Source organism: Gossypium raimondii, chromosome 2, assembly GCF_025698545.1.
Source record: "Gossypium raimondii isolate GPD5lz chromosome 2, ASM2569854v1, whole genome shotgun sequence".
NCBI lineage: Eukaryota > Viridiplantae > Streptophyta > Magnoliopsida > Malvales > Malvaceae > Gossypium > Gossypium raimondii.
The window spans coordinates 269,671-288,509 of NC_068566.1; the positions used below are offsets into that span (position 1 = coordinate 269,671).

The window sequence follows — 18,839 nt, forward strand, 5'->3', positions numbered from 1 at the left end:
GATTAAATCTCAAATTTAAACGTAATAGAAGGACTAAAGCCACAATTTGACATTTTTCCTTCCTTAATTTATCATGAAAAGGTTGAGAAACTTGATTTTAAATTTAAAGTAGAAGATTAAGGATTGAAACAAAATCAAACATCAATGTAATATATTGGCTATTTTACCAATTTAACCCCAAAAAATTGATATTTACAAAAGTAACTCTAATTCAAAAACATTCACCAAAATAACCTAAAATGAATAGTAAAATTGGATTATCGAAAATTGATGGCCGGCACCACTTTTTTTATTAAAAAATAATTTTTAGGGTTTTAAACACTAGATGGCCAGCAACATGTATTTTTTTTTTTAAATTTGGGTGCTGGCACACTATGGCCGGCACCCCTTTATTTGATTAAAAAATATTTTTTGGGGGAAAAGTGGTGCCCCCAACAAAAGGCCAAAATCACCCAACAAAAAAAATTAGGAATATTGCAACATAACCTCTGTTTTCCCATCCTTTTTATTTCCCAAGTTTAATTACATATTTTATATTTTAAAACAATATTGAACTACTTATCATGATTTTTAATTATTATTACATCACTCACATTTTATTAAATTTAAAATTAATTTGAAATATATTGAACTACATATTTATAAAATTTAAAATTTTCATGATTGAATTTTCTCATCATATTTGAATTTTCATGATTTTTTTAATTTTTGTTTTTAAGATTAAACTATACTTTAATGGTTTTCATATTTTATAATAATTCAAATAAAATTGTTAAATTATTGTTTTTATTTTAAAAATAATGAGTAATATATTTTATAAAATATGTAGTTTAATATATTTTAAATTAATTTTAAATTTAATAATAATGTGAGTGATGCAATAATAATTAAAAACATGATAAGTAAAATATAAAATATGTAATTAAACTTGAGAAATAAAAAAAGATGGGAAAACAATGAGGGGTTATGTTGCAATATTTCCAATATTTTTTGTTGGGTGATTTTGGCTCTTTATTCGTGGGCAACACTTTCCTAAAAAAAATATTTTTTTAATCAGATAAAAAGGTGCCGACTATCTAGTGTCTAAAACCTCAAAAATTATTTTTTTAATAAAAAAATGGTGCTAGCCATCTATTTTCCATAACCCAATTTTAATGTTTATTTCAGGTCATTTTGGTGAATGTTTTTGAATCAGGATCATTTTTGTAAATATCAAATTTTTTTGGGTTAGATTAGTAAAATAGCCTAATATATTGCTGCAAATAATAATAATAATAATAATAATAATAATAATAATAATAATAATAATAATAATAATTTATTCATCACTCACCAAAACAAAACTCCATTCTAGTTGATCTAATACTACATTGTAACATGCAATAGTACATTTAAAAGAGTTGGTTGTCTTGTTTTTGTCAAATAAAAAAGCCAGTTTCATTGATCTTTTACTAGGATTTTTTTTTCTTATCCTTTCTAAAACCACCTAGGTCCCATAACCAAATTGAAGAAAATGGATTAAACAACATTCAAAACATCTCATATCAAACTGTTGGGATCTTGTGGGGGACCATGTGGTCCATGTCCTAGAAATTAGTTCACAATAACACCAAGAAGAAAATTTGGCATTTTAGCCATTCATGGCAAGCAAATACGTAACATTTTAATAATCATAATTAAGGTAACAGCTCCTCTCAAAGTACACCAAAGGTTTCATACATGGATTATATAAGAGGGGATTGAAATATCTACCATTTTCATACCTTTGTGCTTCCTACATTTGTTATATAGATCGAATCCTACGTGCGCGTGACCGAGAGAAACAGACTTTCCAACTTTTGAAATCTAAGCCAGGGCAAGCAAATCTTCTGTAAGCTGTACAAATGCCAGTGTAGATTATAGTCTACTTATTCATTGAATTGGAACCCGGATACCTCGGCAAGTTTTTCCAATTCCATCTCTCCACTCAAAACCTGGAAAATGGTATAGTCGTAGATGCTTATATGAGAATATAGACTATTCTGATACGACATTTAAGCAAAAGATACCTGTATTATGAACATATATGGTCTAAAGATGAGGAGAATTACGAAAGGGAAAGGCTTCCTCACCTGACCATTAATAACCCAAGTTGGGAATCCTTCTAAATTTGCATCTGCACATGCCTTGATCATTTTTGTTCCCGTCTTATATCCATCAGGAAAGCATTCAATGTAGTCCAACAACTTTGCTGCCTCACGTCCAAACATCTGTTTGCATTGGTAAGAGAAATCAATGCCGATGAACGTCATACTTACAAAAGAATCAAAGGCACAAGTATTCCCATAAAATAAGTAAAGGGAAACAGATGATCAGTGCAAAAAGTAGGTGATTATATATATATATTTAGCACGGCTATTCTTAGAGAAAGAAAGCATTAGACTCATCTTCCTAATCAAATCTAATATGAGAAGCCAAGTATCATGGCGAAACCAATATTAGGCGGTACCTAGCAATTCTTATAAGTTCTAGATGCTCGAAAGAGTAATGTTATTCCTATGGGGATTGCTGAACATATCCAGCTCTTGACTGACATACCAAATAATTTGGTGTTAGTATGAAAATGGACAAGGATTCCAAAGATACTCATTGACTTCACATTACTTAATTCATTTAAAGAGACCACTTTCTTTTGGAAGTCAAAACACATCATCACTGAAACCAAGCATTTGTTACAACTGCAACACCTATGGTCCCTTTTCTCTTTTGACCAAATCCTTAGTGAATTCTTAGAAATTAGAAATGACAATAATAATCAATGAGTGTATCTTAAAGTGCATTGTTAGAACTTTTATTTTGGAAGTCACAACACAACAACATCACTGAAACCTGGCATTTGTTACAAATGCAAATCCACTGGTCCCTTATCATTTTTTTTTTGGCCAAATCCTTAGTGAATTCTTAGAGCTTTGACGAGAAAATAATAATCGGTGAACGTATCTCAAAGTGCATTATTTCTTGACAATTAGCAAAACCCTGTATTCATCAGAGAATTCGAAGGGTACCTTACAGTTAAGTTAGAACCGCTAAGAGAGAACTAAAAGCAAAAAAGGCACCTCTTTTTGTTCTAGACAGTGAGAACACCAAAAAGCCCCATACATCTTAGCTCCTATAGAATGTAGATGCCTTGCAAGAGAAAGCGCAAAAGGACTTGATTCCTTTGTTATCTCAGTTGTAAAATATGGAAGATCAATATTAGCTTGGCTGTGAAGGCAAAGATAAAATGGAGAAATAAGTATAGCAGCCATATCTATAGAGAGAGAATTGAAGATAAAAGACAGCTGAAAAAAAGATACTCATCCAAATAACAAAAGAGATGCTATAAGCAATGTATATCCACTCACCTTGAAGGAGCAGATGGTAAATTGCTGTATGATGTACTTAATGTGGCAAATACCAAGCTTGCTATGCATACTTGTAAACCCACCACTTTCTGTACCTCCTGTAACCCAACATCCTACAATAGAATGGAAAATCCGAGTATACCGGGTCATAAGCATAAATCCGGAAAAAGCTATATCATCTAACAAATTGATACTGACCTTTAGGCTAATGAAAAATAAACTAAACGATAATAAAGCCGACACTAGACAGTAGGAGCAAGAAGTTCCAGCAAATTTTGTACTCAGTATGTACAAAAAGTATGCACTGGCAGTAGCCATGGAGGTAGTGCTCCCAAGCAATAGCAAGCGACCCGTCGTTTCGTTGATCCCAAAAGGTAAGTTCTTGGCGCTCAACTGCAAGCTGAGTGTCGTAACAAATCCATAAGCAATCAGTCCAAGTAATGGAAGAGAAACACCTGATAAATGCATAAGCACAAATAATTATTATTACGATTATTATCCACTTTCAAACATGCTACCTCAGAAAACATTTTTGGGGTCTGCACAATCAAACTGAAAATTTATGCCTAGGCTAAGATTATGACATTAAAGCATGTAGTAACACAATTGAAAATTACGAATACAGGTTCGTTACCACATTCAAGCCAACAACTTTAAATATAGAAAAAAAAATAAATCTTCAAAAAAAGAAGAAATTAAATACCAAAAATGAAAGCGTAATCACTGTTGAGGACATCACCACAACTACCACCACCAAGAGGGCAAAAGGCATCGGAACCAGAGAGCTTGAGGTAAGTCAAGTAAGCAGTTTCAATAATCCCAACGGCACCAATCCCAGCACGCCAATTATACGTGGAATTGCTCGAAGCCAATGAACTAGAAAAAGAAGAAGAAGATGGAACTGACGTCGTTTCAGCTTCTGACTCAGTATCTTGACTCGGCCCTGAAGATGAACACTTAATAGGAAGCACAAGCAATCTCCGAACCGGCGCTTGCTTCTTCAAAAACACAAAAAAAAACCCAGAATTAGTAATGATTAGAATCAAACAAGGAAAGAGACAAAGAGAGCAATGGGGGAAAAGAAATGTACTTTTAAATGAAAGGAAGATGAAATGAAGGCAGGAGAAAAGATAGGGAGAGAGCAGCGATACAAGAATTGACTTTGAGAAGCTGATAAACCAATGAAACTGGCCATTTGCTTTAATACCCAGATTGCACAAAGAAGTAACAAGCTCAATTCAAGAGTCCATTTCTTAAAAGAATAAAAAATCTGAAAGTCAAGTTCGGAGATATCAGCCACACTCGTGTAAGTCGTGATGCTATCGCTAGTTGTCGAAAGCTCAAGAAGGTTGAAGAGGAATGGGGACAATTTTACCTTCAAAAAGCCCATATTGGTTCTTTGGGCTCACTATTATGAGATGAGTGAACGAATTTGCCCAAAAAAGGATACCCTGGCCGTAATAAATGACAAACGTCAAGCTAGATTGGGGCTTAGCCACTTCATCCACATAGGAGTCTAAAACAATTTATTAAAGTCGAATGGATGTTGAATTAGCTAAATTTGAATTTTACAATTGTTTAGTTATTTTGGTTTAAGATTATTTTATATTTGAATTGTTTTAGATTTAGATCATTTGGAATTGAAGCTCAAATTAGATCATTACAGTTAAGAACTTTTTTATATTATGGTCGATTCAAGTTATTTCGATCTCAAGCCAATTTGAGTTTGATCAAATTAACTTTAATCAAGTCTGGGTCTGATTGATTGAATCTGAAAGATTCGAGTCCTTGTGTCATAAAATTCCATACATTAAAGCATTGACTTCTACCTTTCTTCTTAGCTTGTTTTGGTCCTCTGCAATTAATTTATCTTTCTCAAGTAATTACCTTAATTTCTTCTTCAGCTAATTTATCTCTAAAGTAGCCCTCTTTCAAGCAAAACCGGGACATCAACCCGGTGTCGCAAAGGTAGTAGCTAGCTTTATTTCTAGTCTAAGGTTGCTTACTGTTCGTAGGCACTTGTATAATGTCGGTGACAGAGCATTGATTGAATGGAGCTTTGGCAATTTAGAGTTGCACTTAGCTATTTTTAATTCTAAAAAATTTGTTTATCCTTTCAGGACTGACAAAGAACTATTATTATCTGCTCTGCAAATGAACTGAAACCTTTTCTTATAAAACACCCCCCCTCCTTCCCTTTTTTCTATGGTCCCTTTGAAGTTTGAGAATTGCCTGTCGATGCAAAGTTGGCTACTTGGGAAAAGGTCTCTAATGCCAGCCACCGATCTTTTAGCTATTGTAAGCACATAATTTATCATCCTTCAACCAATCATCGGATGATTGTTATCATCATAATATCCACTAATCAGTGCATTGAAGCTAGCTAAACATTTAAATTCCGTCTTGGTCCTGAAAACTCGATCTAGTCAATCTAAATTTGATCCAATCTAATTTGATCATAAAAAGTAAACTAATTAAACCCGTCAACTCAAGCCTAAATTGGCCCAAATGCAACTAAACCGAACATGAAATGGCTAAACAAGTCACCCGAAGTGACTTGAACTTGAAGTAATTGGAACTTAAAATGACCCAAAACTACAATGATGAAATCCTAAAAAGAGAATCATCAAACCCAAAATACCTGAACCTAAAACAACCCAACATGAATTACTCAAAAATTAATCCAACACAAATCCAAAACCCCTGAAGCTAGCTAAAGCCTAAAGGTTGGTTGGGATTGTGCTAGCCGGTGGTAGAATGCTTCAAAACTGCACACAGTGGTGGGGATGGATAAATAATATATCCATCGTGCCACGTTCTCAGTCTGACAAGCATTATTTGACAAGAAAGATCAAAACTATACTATACTCTCACAAAATATGGTGCGCACGGCACAACTCCTTCCTTTAAAAGCGACCCCTTCTTGGTCCTGCGAAGGTGAAGACATCATATCAGATCGGAAAACAGAGAAAAAAAAAAAAACCAACAGACATTGCAAAGATGGGCACTGCTAGAAACTGGTTCAACACAGTTAGAAAGAAGTTCATCAAATCATCCCACCAAAGAGATATCGTCATTCCTCATAGCGAAAATCTCAGCCAGCAGTCAATGATCAAAGAAGTTAGAGACTTCCCCAATATTTCACCTTCATCGAGATCATCATTTCAGACAAAAAATTTAACCAGAGAGGATATTGCAGCAATTAAGATCCAATCAGTTTTCAGGGGTCATCTTGTAACTACAATAACTTATATTTCTTTTTCAAACACTTTAGATGTAAACTAACCATTTCGTGTTCTCGAATGATGAACAGGCAAGACGAGCATATAGAGCATTGAGAAGCCTGGTTAAGCTGCAAGCAGTGGCCCGAGGGGCGTATGTAAGGAAACAAGTACAAATAGCAATGAATTGCATGCATGCACTTGTCAGGTTACAGGTCAAGGTTCGCGCCCGCCAACTCCTGGGCAGGTACAGTGAGTGACCGCAGATGCACCTAGCCAGTGTAACCTTCATTTTCCACCGACAATGAACACTGTTTGCTATAGTTTTAGGTCATAACCTTTTCTTTCGCAAAGTTTCCAATACAACAACGATACGTGTACTCTTTTCACAAGATTGTAAGCAACAAGAAAAATTTCGAGTCATGATCCAGGAATGTGATCATGATGAACAGAACTTTTTAGAGGATCCATGTTACAGATTGCAAAAACAGAACAAATAAAAAGTCAAAGTATTAGGGTTTTCACATAACAGCTTACAGAAAAAAGAAAATTAGGAACCAAAGAGAGCAATCGTAACTTAAATACTGCTAAAAACTGAATCACTCCCCACATGCACATCACTGTACTGAATAGTTCATCATTGCTGTATATAATATGATGAAATACGGACCATGTATTCAAACAATCATACATGTAGTTCACAGAATCCTCTTTACTATTGGAGTTAATGGTGTCCCTTCAACATAGATGAGAAAAAGCCGCCAGATGACTTGCTCATGTGGCGATCTTCCCCCTTATCTGCAACCTGTTTCAATAGTACCATGCTTAGAATTGTTTAATGAGATAAAACAAAAAGCAAGCCATATGGATACTGTACCTCTTTAACTATTTGCTGAAGGATTTCTATAATTTCAGAGAAGTTAGGCCTTTGAGTTGGGTCCTGTTGCCAGCATCTCTCAAGCAGTTCTCCTAGTCTTGGGTGTGTATTCTTTGGAATTGTAGGACGTAGACTCTGAAAAGACCATTAGATTGTTATAAGCAAAATATCCTCATTAAAACAGAACGAAATTTCCGTATTTTCATATTTATACAAAAATATAAGTACCTTTTGCACCACACCAACTGCTGCTTGTAATGGAGTCAAGAGAGAATATGGGATCTAGCAGTTGCAATGTAAGAATAAATCAGTCATAAAGATATCAAATCTCAAATTATCGTATTTGTAGATGAAAGAAAGTTTGCCATAGACAAGTATGCACAATCGAAAACCAAAATTCTTCCTCATAAAATAATGACTTACTTCTCCTGTCAGTAGCTCCCAGAGTGCTATTCCAAAGCTAAAAACATCTGCCTTGTGATCATATGGTTTGTGCTCAATAACCTACATTAATTAAGATTGAGGAATGTAATATTAGATTAGAGCCCCTTTCTAGAATTCAAATTCTTGTTTGCGTCAAGTGATAAGTCTACAGTACAAGGTGGCGGATCAAATAACAAAAAGAGATTAATCATCTGGAATATAATGGGGTAAAATTACATGGTCCTGACATGGGAATTAGTTCGAACACCATAACACGTGTTTTATGATCATGAACATAAGATAGCAAAGTGAATTACAAAATCATCGGGAGTAGCTAAACTACTATCATGTAAAGAACACAAAGTAGAAACAAAATGTCTAAGAAAAATGCATACCTCAGGAGCCATCCATCGGTATGTTCCAGTTTCTGCTGTCATTACTCCTGATTGAGCTTGCACTCTGGCAACTCCAAAATCGGCAACTTTAACAACCTGTAAAGGACAGACCAATAATTTTAGGACAAAAATCACAATCTATTATAGAATTTACAGCATAACATAATCCCAGTCGAAATTCATAAGGAAAAAAACAAAACTATAGCTTTTAATAGAAAATTAATTAATCAATGACTTGATTAACAAAGTATCTTACTTGATTTTCATCCATCAAAAGATTGGCAGTTTTCAGGTCCCTGTGGATAATGTTGTTTTGATGCAAATAGTTAATTCCTTTGGAAACATCAAGGGCTACTTTGAGTAGAGATGGCAACTTAAAAACTCCCCTTTGCTGATGCAAATAGTCATATAAGCTACCTCTGGCCATGAATTCTGATAAAGCACAAATATCACTATCAAAAACTGGCTATCTATAAAATGAAAAAAAAAATGTTTCTATTTTGATAAAGTCACAGAGTTTATCATCATAGAATTAAAGGGATAAAAAGGCATACGCATCAGAATTTTTAAATTTTGGTATACAGATGGGAATTCAGACACTAAATTTGTAATGGTAGGTTTTGTGTCAATCTCTCAGTTTGCACTCCAAAGCCAGAATTGTTCCCTTCTAGCAACATAATTATAGATAATATCTGGTAAAGATGAAAAACAGCAACACTTAACAGCACCATTTTAGAAGCAAAAGTTTCAAAATTTTATGCGCTGAAGGAAAAAAATTTGTAGAGGATGATAAATCATAGCTGGAAAACTTCTTTAGATTATACCAGTTACAATGCAGGGATTTGGAGCTCTTGTACATGCACCTATGAATTGAACAACATTCTTATGCCGAATTTTCCTACAAACAGGAAAAAGAAAGGTTGAAATTCCACTGCATGTGAGTCAGCATTGCAGATAACTACCAATATGTCTCAGCCTCCTAGGAACCAATACAATGATTAGAATATTAATGCATTCAATAACTAGAGAAGTTATTAAATTCAACTATAATATGTGAGGAACTGTGAGATATTCTAATGAGATCTGCCACAGCTTATCTCGTAATAGTCACCCCCAATATAAACACCAGTATACATATGGACACATGGTATCATTTAGTTCTACAGGAGGCTATAGGAAAATGATGGAGTTCAGACTTCATTACAACTACCAATCAAACCAAAATTGGTGTAATACCAAGTGCTTTTCAAGAGAACCGAAACAGCAATGTGCATGGAAAATAGATGATATGCAGACTACAAGCTAAAAGGTGGCCTGTTTCAGAGCTATGTCCCTCAAACATTCTAACCCTCCATTCAGTGCTAACTCTCCTATTTTCAAAAATAAGCAGCAACTGTAGTTATCTTCTTTCTGTTTTTAAGTACCACGCGCCCAATATTCCCCAGCATTTTATTCATTGAAAATTCACCATAATACTTAGAACTTAGAGAGGCGTGTAGCAAAACGTTTCAACCGAGATCGGGCAGTGCATTGGACTAGTTGTGTACCCAATTCCATGCAGAGATGGGCATTGGTCAGGAAAAACTACGAACAGAACTGGGCAAATGATTGAGCAGATGCTGCTTAAAATCTAGGTGGTGTTGGTAAGAAGCCTACCTATCTGGTAGAAATGGAATCATCTGAGACACATAAGAAACCAGCCACTTGGTCTAGTGTATCAAAAGATTCTGGTAACCCAGGGAAACTGCTGGTAATCCAAGAACCTGGCTCTGATACACTGATGCACGCGAACAGATAATTCCAGAAAATAGAGAGATGATAGGGAAGACAGAAAAGAAGAGCAGCAATTGGAATTGCTTGGAGAAACACGAGAGAATCCGATAATTTTTTATTAAGAGTTTATAGGATTTGGCTTGAATTTGCATTGTGAAACATCTAACTACAGGACACATTGAGAATGCTTATCAGAAGAAGCAACTGGTTCCCTTCAAAATAATTAGCATGTACCAGCACTCCAACGAACCTCATAATAAAAACTTCCTGAGAAAACTCTCTCAGCAATTCTCCTGTAACCCGCTCAGGCTTGAGGACTTTAATAGCCACTTCTTGACTATAATATGTGCCTCTGTATCTGAAGATGTTAATTGAGATTATGAGTTAGAATCAGTACTCTCCCTTATGTCAAAGGAGAAAAAAGCCTGCTTGAAGCTGACAAAACTTACAGATCACCATAGGACCCAGATGCAATCTTGTGTTCAATTTTGAGCTGCCTGGAATCAATTTCCCATACATCAGTTCCATCGGTCGGGATTTCAACACAATTGGGCAAAGAAACGGCCTCTTCTTTGACAAGCCCGGTCATAGCAGATATTGAACTCTTTCTCACACAAGATTGCTCCTGCAGCCAATTATAGGAAGCAGAAGAATAAATAGGCTATAGCAATCCATAATCAACATGATTGCTACCATGGTCTTACAAGTCATCATCAAGTATAGGGAGTTGGGTTCATCTACTGAAAAGCAGTCAGTATGCATCTGTTTGGAGGACAAGCACTAGAAAACTAAGAACTCTAAAGCTGAAAAGTGGAAACCAAAATTGACCTTTCACCTTCTGATAAGTTATATTTAGCATATAACCTATTTTAACTAAGAAGAATTAAGTGTCAAAGCTTCAATTTGGATATATATATATATATATATATAATGAAAGTCTATGCCAACAAAAAGGAAGATCACTAGCCATATTTGGCATCATCTGCAGCACTAATAGCAGTGACAAGGCTTGATTCAGCACTAATGGCAAAAGATAAATATGAGGTCCTTCACGGCCATCACAATTGAAGTAGTGAAACATGAGTAACATGGAGGAAATGGTACCTGAGACTTTAAAATTTCCTTCTCCAGTGCATCTTTGAGCTCCTTGGTTTCCTAAAAGATTAATGAGTGAAACATTGCTTTTCCAGACTTAGCAACAAGCATTTGATCCAGTGTTCACAAATATAAGAGCATACCTCAAAAGGCCAACCATCAACAACAAAAACATCCAAAGAGTACCCATCAACAGTGGAAAAAGCATGAGCTTCCTGAATGTTCAATCCAAGCTCCGCAAGTAAAGAAGTCAACTGAAAAAATAATCACCAATATCTATCATTCATCACAAGAGAAAGTTTCAACAAAAAGTGTACCAAATGGGATCTTCCAGCAAGAAGAACATAGTAAAACATAATATGACATCATAAAGGCTAGTGCAAACATAAATAGCTGTATCCATGGCATCCATTGTACCGGTGCATTTTGTGTTTCTTTCACCTATGATGATGCAGAGGCAGTAAATCAACAGATGAGAATTTCTATTGAACAAAAGCTAGTGCAAACATAAAGAACTGTATCCGTGGAATCTATTTCAAATCATCAGTAAATGAAGTGTTAAAATTTTATCTTTACTTTTTATGTGAAACTCTGATTAAAAATGCCAATGCTGCTGTGTTAGATAAGCAATGAAACTACAGCATGTTTCATGTTAGGCAACAGAAAGAGGATGCCGATATCTTTCAGAAATTTATGAGAACACACAATGGCCCACATCACCACGACAGGAGAAGAGGAAGCATCAACTACCTGACTAAGGAGTTTTGGCTTGTCAACTGTAGAAAAGGTGATCTCATGCATAGGCCTACAAGATTCCACGTTAGAGAATATTATTTATGTAAAATCAAGTTATGCAACCATTAACAAAAAGCAGCAGATTAGTTAAAGATAAAATGCAAGCAAGATAGCTAAGGGCTCCAGTGACAAATAATAACCAGAAGAGAAAGATAAGCCACTGTGTAGTACAAAACTTAAAAGAGACTCTGCACAATTTATCAAAATCCTTACCGGAGGCCTGATGTTGAATTCACAGCACTGTCTCTATCTTCACTTGCTTGAAGATAAAAAGCTTCAAGATTAGGTGATGAACCAAAGGTAGGTGGTGGGTGGATGCTGAAGAAAGACAGAAAAGGAACAGCAAACACACCAATAAAGAAAAAAGCATAGTTATGTTTGGGTCTAGAAGGAAGAAGAGCCCAAAAAAAATCAATGGAAATAATAACTTTAACTACAATGAGCCTTACCCCTGTCTATTTAAATGATAAGCACTTTCTGCATCTGCTTTTACAGAAGAATCAGAATGAACAGAGTCAACAGAATTTGAGGCAGAAACAGGATAAACCTATAGAAGATACCAGAATTTAATAAAATTATATCAGTTAATACTAATTGTCAAAGCTAAGCTACATTCAATCTCCAGGATTTTGAAAAGGATAATGAGGTATACCATAGTCAAAGAGAAACATCAAATAGAAACCCTTATTATTAAGGTATAAACAATAGAAGAAGCAGAAATGTACACCTGCACGATGCGAACATCAAAAACAGGAAGATTAGCAGGGTCCTCTGCCAGATGCAATAATCTTTTATGTGTAAGCACATCTTCTGCCCGCTCCACATTCACATCTAATGCGTATCTATCAAAAGTAACAGAAATCTCAAAACAAGGAACAGAACAACTCATAATTTGGTATAAGGTCAAGTATTAAACTATTCAGGAAAAAAGCACCAATAATTTCCGACTTCATTAACTATACTAATGTGGAAGGATAATGAAAAAAATGAAAAGAGACAAACAAGGCTGTTTCTCTTATTTGATATGAACTCTTTTTTTTTTTTCCTTTCTCGTTTGTTAACGACAAAACGAATTCTTTAAAAGGAAAGGAAAAGGATCATAGTAAGATTCATGAATCTTATATCTAAGCAACACTTCCAAATCATCAGCAAGACAACAACAAAAACAATCGTTATACGAATTTTAAAATGAAAAGGCTGCAGAATCGAGGAAAAGCAGAAATCTAGGGTTAGAGTTAGTACCGAGCAGGGAGTCGATTGAAATGAAGCCATAGCTGATCATCGAAGCCAGGCAGATTAGCTTCTTCATAATTAGACTCCTGGATACGCTTAAGCACCTCGTTGTAAACGTCCAGCTTTTGCCTGTGATGTCGAGGATTCACATGGACCAGCGAGTCCACGGCTCTACTCCCGCAGCTCTCAGTGTCCTCTTCAATCGCCATTGGAGAGTCTCGCAACAACCACTATACACTAACCAAAACAGATTCACAGCAAAATCGAGCACTCAAAGATTCATTTAAAGACACTAGAAAACGAAACTGAAAAAGAAACGGGCTAAATTTATTATTATATTTGATCCAATTGAGAAAAATCGGAGAGCAACTCGAAAAAGGAGAGTGACGAGACAAAAGCTCCAACCATCAAATATAATTAATTAATTAATTAATTAATTAATATTCCTTTTTAAAACTCATAATCAATACCGACCAATTTAAGGTTTTGGGTTAATTGCACCTATCCTTCCTATACTATTCTAAATTAATCCTTAAATTTTAAAATGTTTTATTGCATCAATCCAACCTATCTATTGAATATTTAAAACATAATAATCAAATTGTAAACATGTGTGTACCTATTACATGTATAATCTAGATCTAACGTATTAAAAAAATTAATAGTGTCAATAAAATTATGAGAGCTATTTATTTTTTAACACGTTAGATTCAAACTATTCATATTGTATGTACGTACATGTTTATGATGTGACCCGTGTGTTTTTATATGCTCCACACCATATTTGAGCTGACATTTAATGCCCAAACTAATAGCTAGATTGATGGAAAATTTTAGTTGATAGATCAAATTCAACAATTAGTCGTTATATTATGCGCAAGTTGTGGATTTAATCCTAATACTTTAATTTGATCAAATATGATCCTTGTACTTTTTGATTTGGTCAATTTCAGTCCTTTTATTTTTCAAAATTTAAAATTTTCAAGCATGACCTAAACGATAATTAAATTAGTAATTATAGTATTAGTCATATACTCTGTATAAAGTTGTAAATTTAGTATATGTTCTGCAATTTTATCATGCTTAGTCCTTACACATTTAGTTTAATATTGGGTTGAGAGAAGTTTAGGTAGAAGAATAATAGAGAGTTTGCAAAATAAAGGGATAATTATGAGGTGTTGGAGGTAATGCTTCGAAACACTTTTCGATGCTTAAGTCAATGACGGAATAATGTTTAAGAATCATTGAGTGAGGAGAGAGTAAAGGATTAGTTTTTGCCCTCAAAGTGAAAATGCCTTTGTGATGTTGCAATAATCTCAATTGCATTGGAGTGCAAGAAGATGTATAAGACATAACCGTTGTTTATCGTTGATCTTTTGAAGTTTATGCCATTGCTTGGCAAAGATGTTCGTATCGTTTACACCTTGTTCCTACCTTCTGATTCTTTGATAGGTACTATGTTGACCTTGTTGGGAATTTGTCAAACTTCAAAAAATATACTACGGAGGTTTTTTTTATTAGAAGTTAGATTACATTTTATCTCTTTTACTAAAAAAATGAGCAAATTAGTCTCTATACATTAGATAAAAGAGAAAACTAGTCATTTTTGTTAAAAGATTCATCCACTTCTACTGTTTAAAACTAGTGTGACTAATGGAATAAACAAACAGTTACACGAGGCGTGCTACATGTACCTCTTGATAACGTATAAGGACCAATTTTTAACAACAAAAATAGATGAAATTTTTAATAAAAAACTAATTTTTTCATCGATCTAAAGGACTATTTTACTAATTTTTAAGTAAAAAATAAAATTCAATCAAACTCCTAGTAAAATGGCCTCCGTGACAACTTTTATAGTCAAATTTCACTACAACATATGTCTATCTTTTACTCTTGGGCTAATCCATTTATACCAGCTTTATCACTTAATTTTTGGGCTTATACACTATGATATAACAAGACTTGTAGCAAAGAAATAATTGTCTTTGAGCCAGCCCATCACCGATCCACAATAGATGTAGGAATACTTATGGTCAAATTTTGTTATTAGTCCCTTTACTATGCGCAAGTTACAAATTTAGCATTTGTACTCTAATTTAGTCAATTTTAGTCTCAATACTTTTTCAATTTCAAAGTTTCAATCTTATCCCAGAAAAACTAAATTCATTAGGTCAATATTGAAATTCTACTATTTGTCTCATACTATGTGTATGTTGTAGATTCAATCTTTGTTCCTTGATTTGATCATTTTTAGTGTTGTACTTTTTAAATAATGAAATTTCAACATAGACTCAAATGCTAGCAGTGAAATCAATTAATTCATGTAACATAGTTTTTGCGAATATTATGTGGAAATAATAAGTTGACATGGCATTAATGACTTTAATTGCTACCAATTAGGTCAAGATTAAAATTTTAAAATTGGAAAAAGCATAAGGACTAATAGCAAAAATTGACCAAAACTTACCAACCAAACAGCCGGCAATTCGTTTAGGCAGTTGGAAAATTTCGAAGAATTAAAATCAAGGAAAATATATAAAGGTTAAAATATGCTTGAAGCCCTTATATTATTTGTGCATTTGGACTTCAGTCCAATTTCTCTACTTTCTAGATTTAAAAATTCAGATACAATTATTTAACATTCTTTTGTTAAATTTGCTAGTCATGTAACAAAGAATTGACATTATAATAAATTCGAATTTAACTGAAGATTTTAATAATATTAACAATTAAATTTATATTTTAAAATATAAAACGTACAGAGATTAAATTCTAAAATATACAAAAGTTGAAGGGCTTGAAATATAATTTAACGTACATAAATTTTACATAAATAATATTAAATGAGTATAGATGAGATCATAAATGCGAAAACTATTCGCCCATGTGAAAAACCTACTATTTCCTTTTTACCTAAGAGAGTAGTCACTATCAAAACAATGTTTTTAATCTCCAAAAATAACATCCATGTATGGTGGTAAAAGTAATATCAACTTTGTTTATTTTATTTAAAAATAAGTAAATTAGTCTATGTTAAATTAAAGAATAAATTGGTCCACTTCTACAGTTAAATATTGATCCCTATACATCAGCACGAGGTATATATGATATACGACATGTCATCATTTAGTTTTTTTGTTATTCATACCAATTTTTAACGAAATAAATTGATAAAATTTTTAACAGAAAAAACCTCTCTACCCTTTCATCATAGGGACTAATTTACACATTTTTAAATAAAATAGACAAAATATAATATAATAAGGACCTATTTTCTAATACGATTCGGTATACGTAGTAATTTCTGATTTCACTTTCTCGTCTTCTCTGCACATTGTCAAAAGGTTTATCGTCGATCAAAACTTCACCCTTCATAGCATTGGCTGCCCAACATTCATATATATATATATATGTATGTTTGTATGTATGAATGAATGATTTAAGAAGCAGTTGTTACGGGATATAGCTCTTCTAAACCCTAGCTCTTGTGTGTGTGTGTGTATGTATGTATGTTAGGTATCTAAGGTCTCTTAACAACTCCGTTGGCTTGCAACTAAAACAGTACTTGCAAAGTCCTTTCTTTATATTCATATAATCGTAAGTGACATAGGACTTGAAGTTTTACTCATGATGGCAACTAATAATAATTTTGTCGGCTTGGTGGGTTATAGGGGCTTAGTCAAGGCGGCCGGGAGAGACCTTAGCCTCCTTCGTTAAAATCGGAAATTTATTTTTTCAACTCCTCTCAAATATTAAATCATTTAAACTATTTAATTCATGATGCAATTTAATTCATCCCTTCAAGATTTTAAAATTTTATCTCGACATAATATAGGTCACCCTTTCTGATGAATCATATAGTCCTACGACTTTATCTACTAATAAGAATAAGGTTAAAAAATGAATTGTAATTACAATTGAAACGACTGAAAAAGATATATGAGTTAATATATGCTCTAAAGTTGAAAAAATCATAAAAATTATGAAAAAAGCCTGGGTTTCTCGATTTTATGGAATGGAAATCAGGAATGAAATTCATTTTCATTATAGGACTTATTCTATCTCTTTTAGGGCTTTTTTCTTTGTTTGGTCACGCAACTATACAATTTTATCTTTTTTATTATTATTATCATGAAAACACCAAAAAATTAAGATAATTGAGTAACTATTTTGTAGTTTTTCACGATTGAAGGAAATTGACTGACGGAAAAAAAACCCACTTTTCTATCTCTACATACACACTAATAAAAAGAACCCCAATGCATGGTAAGAACATATATATATATATATATGATGTAAATAATACAACTAGTTTATATCATAAGCTTATATATATATATATAATGGGGTTATGTAGTTGATAATGCAGGAGAACAAAGAACAAACCTTTGTGGTGGCATGATATGGTGGCTTTTTTACAAAGCATATAAAAAGCTTGGACATATATGAAAGAGCACTAAGATATTGGCACGGCTCAATCAGACCAAAATAATAATAAAGAAGAGAGAAAGTGCCTTTTATGTTTCATGTCTGAGTGAACCAGGCCAATATCAAAGTCACTATTTCATGTCATATTACACCATATAATATAAAAAACCATCCATGGATGGTTCCTCTTCTAGCATGCCCGACATGCAGTTTGTCCCATAAGGAACTGCAAATCAATGAAGAATATCAAACAAGTTAAAGAAGAAGACAGAAAGAGAAAAATGAGGAAGAAGGTGTTGTGTTGTGTTGTAAGAATGTCTGGGGGGTGGAGGGGGGGAGGGGGGAGAATTTAAGAGAGTAAGAGAGGGTTTACTTTTCTGCAATACGAGCATTTAAAACCCTCTACTACCAAAGCAGAAACTTGGGGCCACTGCATTTATATCCAATATTATTCTCCCTCTTCCCCTCCCCACAGTCCCATCCATGTTTTTCTTTTCTATGAATCATTAAGCCAGCCTTAAATTCTATGTATACTTCTCTTTTTAGTTACATGGGGCACCCCATCATGGATAGTATGGGTTAGAAGATTCCCTCCCTATTTCAGAGGAGTTATATAAAAATATTACGTCGAGTTTGAGTTTAAACATTCAAGACTTAAAAATGATTCGATCATCTTATTTTGATTTCTCGGACCAAGAGATCCATGAATCAGGATCCTATAATGCATATAGATACAAATAGTCCAATGGGAACAAGAATTTTCATGAGCATTTGGAACATTTCATTACTAAGTAGAAGAGCCGTTTTCGAGTAGTGTTCGATCGATTACACATTAATCAATATTCGATTGATTGGTCTGAGGTTATCGACAAAAAACATTTGTCTAAGTCACTTCGTTTCTTTTTGTCCAAGTTGCTTCTCTTTTCGTCTAACTCACTTAATTCCTTTTTTCTTTGTGAGTTCGGAAACTTGACCCAACCCGTTTTAAATTTATAATAATTTATGTTGTTTTTATGTATTATGTAATTTATAACACATAAAAAATAAATCTATATTTAATATATAATACTACTCTAATGTAAATATTAGAAAAATGTTAAGATGACTATATACAAAATTTTAATAAATAAAAATGGGATAAATCCGAAACTATATATAAAATACGGTTTAATGTGCAATTGTATACATGAACTTTAATTTTGTGCAATTTTAT

General features: G+C 33.6%; 3 protein-coding genes across 3 annotated transcripts; 1 reads left to right on the plus strand and 2 right to left on the minus strand.

The window, feature by feature from the left end:
- Nucleotides 1–1,613: 1,613 nt before the first annotated feature.
- Nucleotides 1,614–4,788, minus strand: LOC105787423 (thiol-disulfide oxidoreductase LTO1). Its single transcript, XM_012613806.2, has 7 exons — nt 4,474–4,788; nt 4,087–4,381; nt 3,582–3,838; nt 3,384–3,496; nt 3,096–3,243; nt 2,112–2,249; nt 1,614–1,973 (listed from the first exon to the last, which is right to left on the minus strand). The coding sequence occupies exons 1-7, from the start codon at nt 4,771–4,773 to the stop codon at nt 1,908–1,910; spliced, it is 1,317 nt and encodes a 438-aa protein (XP_012469260.1). The 5' UTR covers nt 4,774–4,788; the 3' UTR covers nt 1,614–1,907.
- Nucleotides 4,789–6,336: 1,548 nt separating this feature from the next.
- LOC105787425 (protein IQ-DOMAIN 20) lies at nt 6,337–7,335 on the plus strand. Its single transcript, XM_012613810.2, has 2 exons — nt 6,337–6,617; nt 6,697–7,335. Exons 1-2 carry the CDS (start codon nt 6,384–6,386, stop codon nt 6,862–6,864), a joined length of 402 nt encoding a protein of 133 aa, XP_012469264.1. The 5' UTR covers nt 6,337–6,383; the 3' UTR covers nt 6,865–7,335.
- Nucleotides 7,018–13,591, minus strand: LOC105787424 (serine/threonine-protein kinase STY17). Its single transcript, XM_012613807.2, has 16 exons — nt 13,205–13,591; nt 12,690–12,804; nt 12,412–12,509; nt 12,176–12,280; nt 11,918–11,972; nt 11,311–11,421; nt 11,177–11,227; nt 10,522–10,697; nt 10,323–10,430; nt 9,124–9,197; nt 8,556–8,731; nt 8,300–8,395; nt 7,905–7,985; nt 7,710–7,763; nt 7,482–7,616; nt 7,018–7,409 (listed from the first exon to the last, which is right to left on the minus strand). Exons 1-16 carry the CDS (start codon nt 13,402–13,404, stop codon nt 7,329–7,331), a joined length of 1,716 nt encoding a protein of 571 aa, XP_012469261.1. The 5' UTR covers nt 13,405–13,591; the 3' UTR covers nt 7,018–7,328.
- Nucleotides 13,592–18,839: the final 5,248 nt, after the last annotated feature.

Coding starts and splice junctions, on each gene's coding strand:
- LOC105787423 (XM_012613806.2), bottom strand. CDS start 4,773: ATGGGCTTTTTGAAGGTAAAATTGTCCCCATTCCTCTTCAACCTTCTT. Junction 4,382..4,473: donor CATCTTCCTTTCATTTAAAA/GTACATTTCTTT, acceptor GTGTTTTTGAAG/AAGCAAGCGCCGGTTCGGAG. Junction 3,839..4,086: donor TGATTACGCTTTCATTTTTG/GTATTTAATTTC, acceptor TGCATTTATCAG/GTGTTTCTCTTCCATTACTT.
- LOC105787425 (XM_012613810.2), top strand. CDS start 6,384: ATGGGCACTGCTAGAAACTGGTTCAACACAGTTAGAAAGAAGTTCATC. Junction 6,618..6,696: donor CAGTTTTCAGGGGTCATCTT/GTAACTACAATA, acceptor AATGATGAACAG/GCAAGACGAGCATATAGAGC.
- LOC105787424 (XM_012613807.2), bottom strand. CDS start 13,404: ATGGCGATTGAAGAGGACACTGAGAGCTGCGGGAGTAGAGCCGTGGAC. Junction 10,698..11,176: donor AGGAAATTTTAAAGTCTCAG/GTACCATTTCCT, acceptor AATTGGCTGCAG/GAGCAATCTTGTGTGAGAAA. Junction 7,410..7,481: donor TTCAGCAAATAGTTAAAGAG/GTACAGTATCCA, acceptor CTATTGAAACAG/GTTGCAGATAAGGGGGAAGA.